General features: G+C 33.7%; 1 protein-coding gene across 4 annotated transcripts in view; it reads right to left on the bottom strand.

Annotated features, from left to right (window-relative positions):
- The window catches only part of rg (A kinase anchor protein rugose), a 684,927-nt gene that overhangs the window by 437,559 nt on the left and 234,840 nt on the right, over window positions 1–12,528 (bottom strand). For all 4 annotated transcript variants that reach the window (XM_085960838.1, XM_085960839.1, XM_085960840.1 and 1 more), the window contains exon 5: window positions 9,083–9,204. In XM_085960838.1, coding sequence (XP_085816964.1) covers window positions 9,083–9,204 — 122 coding nt within the window. The remainder of the gene's footprint in view (window positions 1–9,082; window positions 9,205–12,528) is intronic.

Below are 12,528 nucleotides of genomic sequence, written 5' to 3'. Positions count from 1 at the left end.
ACTTTTTCTAATACACCCCAGTCTATCATTTTTGTTTCGCATTTTCACTCATAATCACGGTGTATCGTAATATGATAAACTTAATTAAATATAACATTAAAACAGATTGAGAAACTATGAATTTGGGAATAGTAGTAGGTACTAGGTACATAATATTAATGGTTGCGGTTTTGACATATGCAGGCGAAAATAGAGATAGAAGAAAATAATACGCAATGCAAAATTAATTGCAGCCAATGTAAACAGTAAGTGGGTAGGTATAGTAAGTATCTAATGAATTCGGTTTCACTTTCATTAATATTATTTAGGTTCTCTAGTATATAAGGTTTTCGTAAAAGTCGTTAGTAGGAATAGATTTTTTTATGGTAGCAATATCTCGGTTGCTTACTACAAATTGATTTGCCTACATAAAAATACGAATAATATATTATAAGGAATATGGAATAATAAAAGAAGAAAGGTTATTTGATATCGTCAATATGATGTATCGAAAAAGTTTTTGGAACATCAAACGTATTCATAAGGGATCAAGTTAAAAGCATGTCCATATCAACAATAAAAATAAGGAGCGAAATCTTTGATAGTAAACAATATCACGTAGGTATCATGAGCAATGTAAAAATGCATCAGTATGGGATATAAACTGATGTATTATTAGGGTTGGTAAGGGTAACGACCCTAGGCAAAGTGTCGCCCTTAAGGATATTTGGAATGTCCTTCCCTTTTATTTTTTAGTTATAATAATTTGTTGTGTACCCAGATCTTATTTTCGGCTATCATAAACAACCAAATACCACGGCAATCTATAGTCAGGCCGGGGAAATTAACAGCGAGTTACGATGGTAGTGCTAGTTATTTATTATCTTCGGATAAAATGCGGTAACTCGATTGGATATTTAGTTCAAATTAATTAACTTATTACCATTTTATTCAAATTTTAAATTCAAATTCAAAATTTTTGAACATACTTATACTAAGTGAACTTTACAATTTATAAATTAGAAACGTCCACAACGTGACATTAAAAAATTATAACAATCTTCATTTTCTACAAAAAGATTACCATATTGCAGTCGAAGAATAATCAACAACCAACACTACGATTAAAATTTGCAGGTTAATGCTCCAGTCGGAATATAGTCGGTCTTGGATAAATAACTACACCAAAAATCTTTAAATCGACACGAAATCTACTCTCAAAATGTGATGCCATATGCAACGCATGATTTATCTACCTCCACGGAACGTCCCTGGATGGTAATTATTTTAAAATTAAAAAACTTGTATATTTTATAATCATATTACGTAGAGTATCCGCATGTAGGTTTCATCAAATTTCTATAGTTGCCGCGAAGAAGCACAATGTACATAGTCGATGAAATCGGTAAACAGCCTTATTTCCGACTCTCGCACAAACAAAACGTTCAATCTATAATACCAATCTTCAATGTTCCCAATACTACGAATACATTGACGTACCTATCTGAGAATTATATTCACGATATACCTACATATATATATAATATATTGAACGCCAGCAATATTGGTTATATTAAATATGAGAGTACCTTCATCCCTACATAACAATACCTATTAATACACCATACAACCTGTATAATATAATATATGAACATTTCGAATCGAAAATATACAAAACCCAATGATAATTTAAGCGTATTGAATACACACAATTGAATCGTAGCGTGTTTCGATTCTAACAACGTTATGCGACAATATTTGTGACGCTAAAAAACAAACGTAGCCATCTCCATCACAAGTGAAACTGAGTAAATCAACTTTTTTGTTTTTGTGGTTAATTTGAACCCGTAAGTTAATAATTTCCTAATTTATGATTATATTTTGTTTAAAAGATACGATTTAAACAATGCTCAATAATCGCGAATCTTTAACAAACAAGATATTTACGATTTTATTTTGGAGATGGCTATGTTTGTTTTGTATCATCTGGATTTGACCAGGTTTGAAATAAATACTATTGGAGATGGACAGTTTTGTTTTGTATTCGATTGGTTTGTTTTGTATTCTAACAAACAGGGTTGTGTTAAAATGGGTGCCGGACGAAATCCCGAATGCTGAAATCCCGAATGCCGACATCCTGAAAGCCGAAATTCCGAATGACCGGAATCCCGAAGGCCGAAATCCCGAAAAATAAAAAAATATAAACAGTATTAATTTTCAACCAACGGTTCCCCAATAGGCGGCGCTTTTTCTTGGGTGTGTAATTTAACAAGATAATTAAAATAGTTATATAAAAACTGTTATTAATTATGAAATGAAGCAACAAAATAATTTTCAACCAGCGGCACCCCAAAAGGCGGCGCTTTTTCTCGATTGTATAATTTATCTAGATAATTAAAATAGTAGTATTAAAAACTATTATTAATTATGAAATAAAGCAAAAACATAATTTTCAACCAGCGGTACCCCAATAGGCGGCGCTTTTTCTTGAATGTATAATTTAACAAGATAATTAAAATAGTTATAATAAAAACTATTCATAATTATGGAATCAAGCAACAAAATAATTTTCAACCAGCGGCACCCCAAAAGGCGGCGCTTTTTCTCGATTGTATAATTTATCTAGATAATTAAAATAGTAGTATTAAAAACTATTATTAATTATGGAATGAAGCAAAAAAATAATTTTCAACCAGCGGTACCCCAATAGGCGGCGCTTTTTCTTGAATGTGTAATTTAACAAGATAATTAAAATAGTTATAAAAAAAACTATTGATAATTATGGAATCAAGCAACAAAATAATTTTCAACCAGTGGCACCCCAAAAAGAGACGCTTTTTCTTGATTGTATAATTTAACAAGATAATCAAAAATAGTAATATAAAAACTATTAATAATTATGAAATAATGCAAAAAAATAATTTTCAACCAGCGGTACCCCAATAGGCGGCTCTTTTTCTAGAGTGTGTAATTAAACAAGATAATTATTTTCTTACTTCATTCCATAATTAATAATTGTTCTTATATAATTATTTTAATTATCTTGTTAAATTATACAATCGAGGAAAAGCGCCGCCTATTGGGGTGCAGCTGGTTGAAAATTATTTTATTGCTTCATTTCATAATTAATAACAGTTTTTATATAACTATTTTAATTATCTTGTTAAATTACTTAACCAAGAAAAAGCGCCGCCTATTGGGGTACCGCTGGTTGAAAATTATTTTCTTGCTTCATTTCATAATTAATAATAGTTTAAAATACTACTATTTTAATTATATAGTTAAAATATACAATCGAGAAAAAGCGCCGCCTTTTGGGGTGCCGCTGGTTGAAAATTATTTTGTTGCATCATTCCATAATTAATAATAGTTTTTATATAACTATTCTAATTATCTTGTTAAATTACACACTCTAGAAAAAGCGCTGCCTATTGGGGTGCCGCTGGTTGAAAATTATTTTCTTGCTTCATTTTATAATTAATAATAGTTTTTATATAACTATTTTAATTATCTTGTTAAATTATACAATCGAGGAAAAGCGCCGCCTATTGGGGTGCCGCTGGTTGAAAATTATTACTGTTTATATTTTTTTATTTTTCGGGATTTCGGCCTTCGGGATTTCGTCCGGCACCCGAAAAAAACAACAATATAAATGTATAACTTATTTCATATTTACAACTAACACTTAATAATTTGAAAATTATAATTGGGTTTATGAATTTATTTTGAGTTTTATGATATTAGGATTAAATAGGTAACTAAGCAAACATAACAATATTTTTGAATAAAAATATATAAAAAAATATAGATGACTGAACCAGTTTACACGATATTATGCAGCTTTAAAACTGAACTTAAAATATGAACAGCCAAGGCACAGCCCTGAGGTTCTAAGATGCTAACTGTCGTAAAACGTTTGAAAATCAAAATTTACTTACCGTTTTTCAGTCTTCTTTGAACGTTTAATGGTATAATTTGATCTGGTAAACTTTCGTGCATTATCTGGAGACACTATTTCAAACTTTATTTTGATTATTTTCCATTCTTTGACAATTATTTCGCTTAAAAACTTGAAGAGCACATCTTATATACAGAGAAAACTTTTTGCTGATGGGAGCCATATTGATAAAATGCCACGACATGATTGGCCATTCTGAAAAAGTGCTACGTCGTAATTGGCTTAGACGAATGTGACCACGTTTGATATAAAAATTCAATGGAGATGACTAAGTTTGAAAAAAATCACAACATTTATTTTGATTTTTTAAGCAGAAAATAAGGAGATAGACATGTCTGAAGTGAATATTATTATATAAAACAACACAAGCAGTCATACCAACCAAAAATCTCAAAAAAGTCAGTGACTGGAGATGGCCACGTTTGTTTTTTAACGTCACATTTGGTTTTGCTCAGCGATTGGTTGCGTTTTCCAACACCGTGTTGCACTCATTAGTTACCGACAGTTTGCATTTAGTGTTAACCCGTTAATGGCTAACAAAAATATTAAATAATGAAATCATATATTATTTGATATACGAACTGGTCATAATTTAAAATACCGCCAGAAACATACATATTCAAAAAAGAATGGGACTTAGAACCAATAAGTTAATAGAAAACCAGACGACAGTTTTGTACTGTTCCAACTTGGTTCCAATACTGGTATTTCAAAACCGGTATCTCAGTAATTTTCGATACCGAAATACCAGTTATAAAAATCAGACAATACCGATATATTCGGTATTGAAAGTGGAAACAAGATGTACTAATTATTAACACAAAAGACTAACACAATAAGACTGTAATATTTTTGTTGGGTTACGCGATGTCTGGTTTACCTCCGTGAGCCTTCATCGTCCTTGGTGACCAGCGATGACACATGCTATAAAATATTATTATTTTTAAAAGTTTTTACATGTTTTATATTTATTGGTAGATACTTCTATTTTTTTTTCAAATTAATTTGCGAATACCGGATTCAATAGGAAATACCGGTATTGGTGTTTTCATTCGGTATTGTAATCCCTATGTACATAATATATTCAATGAAGTACTCCTAAATCTTAAATAAAAATAAATTAATTACACGCTAATGACTAAAACGTTCATAATAATGAATATCCAAGTTATTGTAGGCAGTAGGAGTAACGATCAGTAACAGATTATGAAAGTTTCATAGAGACGTCCTTAAAACCAACCCTCTCGAAAAAAAGAGCACATACGTTTATGATGACCACATTTTCTTGCGACAAATTATGAGTCCTTTATTTATTTTAATGTTTTGATTTTCTGAGTACCGAATTGAAATTTTTCCCTTGAGTGTTAGATTCGAAACCTTTTTTATTTCTGGGCCGGCAATTGGATCAATTCCATTCACAATTAAACGTGACAGCTTTGTTGGGTATTCCCGGCTGGCAACCGATACTTTCTGAGAAGTGCTTTTCTTGCAACCTGTGGTTAATAATTGGATATAAATACTATATTTTCAAAAAATATTTTACCATTTTTATTACATCTCGCCTAGTCTGCCTGGGTCATAATCTAGCACACTGAGTAATAATGAAATACGGAATAAAGAAAAAAAAATATACAGACTCCGATGGTATTATGTTGTACAAAGATAATCAGATTTATGGCAGTACCCAAATGATCTCTTTTAAAAATTGATTCGTGATATTTTCAATGCAAATTTATCACTGCATAGAATTTATCAGAAGCTCCCTTCTCACTCAATGACACTCAATGTATTCTCGTTTATCATAACTTTACAATGTATATAAAATACATGTATAATAAAACCATAGACCCGGCAGTCAAATTTGTAAAATGTGTGAATTTATTACATAAACAGCACAAATTTTATTATCTTTAGAACCAACTCCATAAAACATCGGCATTACCTGTATTCTGAAGTCCTGTTTCATTCTCCTGATAAACACTTTCGGGAAACGTCATTCATGATTTTTCATTCCCTAAGGCATAAAGCCCACCAAAGCGGCGCTCGGTGCGCTCACTACGAAGTAGGCCCCATCCCACCCGCGCATTACCCTTGTCATAAGAGGCACAAGAAGCACAAAATAATAATTATTATCAGCGTCTCTCATAACAAAGCAATAAAAATATTATTAAATTTCTCGGGGCTTGTAATTAATATTCACGATGACATCATTCTACCAGCGAAATATAGGACACGCAGCAACTTAACAATGAGTTCACTGTTATTAAATAATGCCTACTCGCCCGTCTATCGACGACGCTTCCAGAAGCGTGATTTTGCTTGCCGTGTTCAATGAATAGGCTACGTTGTATTTTCGTTAATTCGTCCCGCTGAGAAGCCAAACAACGGTGAATCATGGGGCGGGCGGGCACAATGCGTCGTCAAATCCAGTGTACTCTGGCGTATTTGATTACGTTGTATTTTCGATGATTTACGCGCCACTTGTGAAATTTTGCGCGAGTGCCCCACTCGCTGCGTTAAGTGGGTTTTACGCCTTAATGTCAATGTAGTTACGGCTAGGTATATCGTTTAACTTATTTTGGTTTTATTTTATGAATAGATTGTGAATCAGACTTGATATAATCTGGTTCAGCGCATTTATTCTATACACAAGGCTGTTATTGGCAGCTATCGAGGCTAGTTTATCACATTTATATATTTAGGAAGTTAATTCTTACAATAAGTTAACCGTCTGAATTGTCAAAAATTTCTATATTTTAACAGCACATATCTTGGCTGTATTAACCATTAGAGTGAGATAAAAAGTTTTGACATTTTAGACGGCTAACTTATTGTAACAATTATAATACATAAATATGATAAACTACCCTTAATAACCGCCGACAGTCGGCGATAGCAGCCTTGTATACAGAAAAAATGCGCTGGGGTTCAAATATATCATTCCAAATACAGGATCACTTATCGCTTCTAATCATGATAATCAATACGATCGCAAACTGATCGCAAACAATAGCGTCACTCTTGCATCGGACCTCTAAGCAACAACTCCAAACTAAATATTGTATTTTACTTTAAACTTATTGTGTGATTATATGTTATTAACTAGTGGATTTAAATGAAGGAAATTTATTTAAAACTAATATTGTTTTTAATATAAGTACACAAACCCATAATATCAACTGGTCCTTGCTTAAAAAAAACAACATAATAATTTGAAAACATATACTGAATAATACGATTATTATCACGTCTTTGTAAATTTGTTACGTATATACGAACAAGGTTATCTTTGAAATTCCCAATGCGTCAGTCCCGTGGGGGGTTAAGCCGATATTATTTTGTAAACTAAAATCCGCGGAGCACATAACAACAAAGAGGTGGATTTTAATTAAAACGACTGCAAATGACGCCGATTTCAAATCGAATCCAGGGTAATGCGACACGCGTGCCGATACCAGGAGCGCAGGAAACTAATTGGTTGTTTAAAAAGCAGATTATACAGAAACATGCCGGATATAAAACGCAGGAAAAATGCAAAGAGAAAATCGAACGACAAACGGGGGAATCCGAAAACAGAAACTAATTAGCTTTTTTTGTGATGAAATAATTGTATTGTAGATTTAACCGTGAGATTCCTTTCAAAATTAGATATACGAGTATGTTATATGCTTTCTAATATCAGGAACGCAGATATTTTTTTTTGATAAATCCATTTTTTGGCTATTTATTGAGTCTGACACGTTATACAGAAGGAGAAAGATCTGTAGCAATGTTTTGTTGTCAAAACAAAATAATAGAGCAACAATATTAGTCAGCATTTTCTCAATCATAATTAGAACAGTAGAGTATGTTATGATTTATTTTTTGCGACAATATCTCTTGTAATATATTATGTATACTGCATTTGTATAAATTGGAAGGACAATACATGAATCATCACTCAACTCATCAAGTCTGTCACGAGACGCACTACTATTGTCACGAGTTCTTCACTTGACATAGTTAACCGTCATTCCATTCGAGTCCAGTCTCTCAGTTCATTAATCTAATCAATCTCTCGATCACATTGCTCTCACCAGTACATCCATACCCATGACTATAACATCACGTGGTAATCTTTATTATTGTGTTGATTTATTCACGATGAATAAACTCTCTCCTCACAACATCCAAGCAAAAATGACTTTATCTCCTCCATCTCATCATCACCAAAGCAGTAACTATAGGCAGTCATAGAAGCGGCGTAGAGGACAGGATGCAACTAATGATAGCGACTTGGAATAGCAAAGGATCCTTTCTAGATTGAAGGAGAGGAGTTGCTTCATACTCAGAGCGAGTAAAGGAAGTCTTTAGAAGAATTGGGTACAACACGGAACTACAGCGCTTATACCAAAATTCAAAGCTCTCCACCTTCGTAAAAGGCTAAACTGGGCAGACCATGTCCAGCGCATACCTGAGTCACGGATACCGAAGAAGATCCTCGAGGGAAACCCAGGGGGGAAAAGGCCAGTGGGAAAGGCACGCACACGATGGGGTGATATCATTACAAAAGATGCCAACCAGCTAAATCAGGAACTGGAAAAGACGCGCGGAGGAAGCCAGGGCTCGACTTGAGCAATAGCGCTATCGAAGAAGAATAAGAAGTAAAGGAATTCTGGAGACGTGACATGCTGGTATCTGGCGTGAAAAACTCCTGTCTAATTATGGATCAGCTGGATGAGCTTTTTTACTTTGGACTTCCACGAAAATATAGCGTATGTCTGAACCAAGTTCTGTGTGGGAATTTTAGATGTGCTCACAAACTGCATAAGGAGAGCTTTGAAAGAGTCCCCGCTTTGCAAGTCTGGTGAGATTAACACAACAGACCACATCGTAGAGTCATGTAATATGTCTTCTCCGGTGGAGATTCAGTCATACATCAGTGGATTGATGTTTTGCCAATTCCACTGCAACTTGTTATGAAGAATAGTTCTGCAATTTTGTTTTAGTGATTTTATTTTTGTAGATATTATAAAATAATATATTTAGTTATTTTTATTTTTAAATCGAATGTTTTCTTTTCGTGCTATCGCCGTGTATTTCCTATGTATATTATAGACTCTTACATCCGTTCATTTCCAGGCGTAAATATGATAAGTAACTTACCAATACAGATATGGCTTCTCTCGTTCAATATTGACAGAGTTGATGGGATCTAGTCTGAACCAGGTGGTAAACGTGAAACCGCTCTCGTGAGGCCACCTCGCCAAGGGAGGTAATACTACCGCCTGAAAAAAAGGAAAAACACATCATATTAATAACTTAGAAGCATTCGGAAAATATGAAATAACGGTATTGGCTCCATATTATTAATGGATTATATTCTAAGAGGAAAAATATTAAATTGACAATTTAAAATATATTTTATAGGCAATGTACGGAAATGTGTTATTGCTAAAACAGAAAAAATCGTTGACGCGACCCACAAAATAAAATTAATATAGAAAATGTGACACTACCGAGGAGAGTGTAATGCATGAGCTATACTTAAACGTGTAAGTAGAAAATAAAGACGTCTAACTTACGATTACGTTACAAATTGATTATCAGTATTATTATATGCTGCGATAAGAACACGGTAGTTTGCAACAACGTGTGTCTTGGCCCTTAAGACTATCCATTTGGATCAAGCAAGATATGCGTGTGTCTTGGCTCTGAGATATGAGGAGCCGTGACAAAAATGCCGTAACACGAATCATATGATTGGCCCCAAAATGCTCTTCAGTTACTGACTATACTGAAGTATTAAAAAAAATAAAACAACACCGCGGGCGAAATATTTATATAATTAACGCATTATCATCATCATCACCATCAGCCTGAATCTATCCACTGCTGGATGAAGGCCTCGTCAAGCTGCTTCCACTTCTCTCGGCCCTGTGCATTACCTTGCCACGTACATCCGCAGAACTTTATCATTTCATCGATCCAGTGGCCTCTAGGTCTACCTTGCGGACGTTTTGTACTTCTTGAATACCACTGGATGACTAGATTTGTCCAACGATTGTCTCTTCTTCGAGCTATGTGTCCAGCCCATCTCCATTTAAGGCGTTTAATAAACTCTATTACATCGCAAACCCTTGTCTGCTTCCTTATCCACTCATTCCTCTTTTTGTCCTTTCGCGTTATGCCCAGCATGGACCTCTCCATACCACGTTGTGCTACTATAAGTTTATGGATCTCTCTTTTACTTAGGGTCCATGTTTTACACGCATATGTGATCACGGGAAGCACACACTGGTTGAACACTTTGCGCTTTAGGCACAGTGGAAGGTCACTTTTGAAGATATTATTCAGGCGGCCAAAAGCACTCCAGCCTAGCTTTAATCTGCGAACAATTTCATAAAATATACATCCATCTATAGACACTTGTTGTCCCAGATAGATGTAGCTTTTCACCTGTTTGAGCTGAGTGCCGTTGATGAGGATCTTTTTTTGGCCTGCAAAGCAGTTAAACATGACTTTCGTTTTTGTTACATTATCACGCATTAAATTTACAAACAAACGGAAAGTCACTGTTTTCGCTCTAATACGAAAATATAATATGTACATCCAAAGCATTAGACGGATCGATTCGTAACTCTAACCACATATTCTCTGGAACCATACAAGTACCTATTGATTTTGATTGTCAATTACTGTACCCAGTCAATGGGTTTAGAAACATTAATCCAGTGAATACTGCACAACGCGCTAATATATATTTCATGAATATAATGGTAATAGGCGACATATAATATCAATGTAATATATTATCAGTACTGTTTACATACAGAATAATATTATTGTAGTTCTAACTAAAACCAATCCATTGATATTATTTAAAGACTTCATTTTAAGTGATGTAAATTTAAATAACAGTTTAAATAATAAAAGTTAAAAAAAAAACCAACAAAGCCATCCGTCACCAAGCATTGAATTTAAGATTTACATACACAATTATATTATAATGTATCGAATCTTCTACTAAAATATGCCAATAAAGGCTTGGTTTAATCTAAAATTGATTTTATATGTGGTTTGGTGGTATTTTGACCTTGAGATTTCAAAACTGTCCACTTCATTATATGAAACGACTAATGCTTCCAATGACAACGCCTACTTCCCTTTGCGTAACGACTAGAGTTGGGTTTCGGGAATTTCCCGACGGGAATTCTCGAGTAATTTTCTAGATTTTCCATCCCGAATCTCGAGAATTGAAATTTCTAACATTTCGGGAGATCTCGAATCTCGAGAATCTTTCCTCGGGATTCGGGATTTCTTTATATATTAATTTAAAAAAAACGATTTCCTATATGAAAAAAGTGGACAGAAAACACAAAACGTTCAAAGACTGATCGGGGCATTTAACACAATTAAACCAACGTCGACTCAAAATCATCGATATTTTTGCAACATCAGGGAATTTTGTGTCTCAAAAACGTACGCAATCGCCAGACGCAGCGATTGACAGTCTGTGTTTTTTGAAATTCTATTTTAATAAGTAATGTTTTGAATTATTTTTGTTTCCTACTCCTATTTTGTTTGTCTTCTCACATAAATAAAAAAAAATCATATTTTTTTGGAATTTGTCTGATTTTACGCTGATTTTTAGTTTTCTTTTTAAATTTCCCGATATCTCGAGAATTTTCGAAAATATTTTTCTGGAAATCCCGAATCTCGAGATTGATATTTTTTCAGGAAATACCCAACTCTAATAATGACTGTGTTATTTTTCGTCCGCATGGCCGTTAGGAGTGCGTTCGTTAGAATAAGACATTTAATTGACGAAGCCGTAGAGGTTTAGCGCAAGTTCGATCACCGGTTAGGCATAGTTTTTTGGTAAAATGTCTATTTTTATTTAGTGCCTTTTGTCTTTTTTAGTGATACATCTTTTATGAAAAAGAAAAATATAATATATTATGTTCATTAAAATACTGAAGATGAAAGAAACTTAACAAATAAGCTCAGTAAATATGGAAGTTTTATGACATTTTTTTCAGTTACACACCATAGTATACATTCCTTCGGAGGCCCCTCCATCCAGCAGTGGATAGACTCAGGCTGATGATGATGATGAGTCGTAGTCCAAATGTTATCAAACTGAATGTTTCAAGTTTGTGTATATATGCTCTAATACGAGTATTTGTCAGAAACAAAAAATTTCTCAGTGTATCGATGAAATTCTCTCTATTATTATGTAACATATTGTCAAAATTCGCACATGAGAAAATGTAATAATAATATATAAGTTTTGAAACGAAACTATTAACCAAGGCGGCAGAAGGTCCCTACCCGTCGGAAGGTGAATTCTGTCCGGAGTTTTCGAGGAAATCGTTAGCGGGGCTCGCAAACTTCAATAACGCCTTATCCGGACAATCGCGAAGTTTCTGAGTATTTACGACGTCTTTATCGCACGCTGCTCTCCTGATAGAATTTTGTGTAGGAATACTTTTTAACCCATAAATAATTGGGTAAAATATACGATATTTTATATTTTTCAATATCACAATGACAGTATCAATATAACCATCTGTTGAAAGGTAAAACCACACAAGTGACCATTACTAACT

The sequence above is a fragment of the Rhyacophila brunnea genome, unplaced genomic scaffold (assembly GCF_057557595.1).
Source record: "Rhyacophila brunnea isolate RB1 unplaced genomic scaffold, BYU_Rbru_1.0 scaffold_12, whole genome shotgun sequence".
Lineage (NCBI taxonomy): Eukaryota > Metazoa > Arthropoda > Insecta > Trichoptera > Rhyacophilidae > Rhyacophila > Rhyacophila brunnea.
The sequence above is the reverse complement of the archived record's forward strand: the minus strand, read 5'-3'. Positions and strand labels throughout refer to the sequence as shown.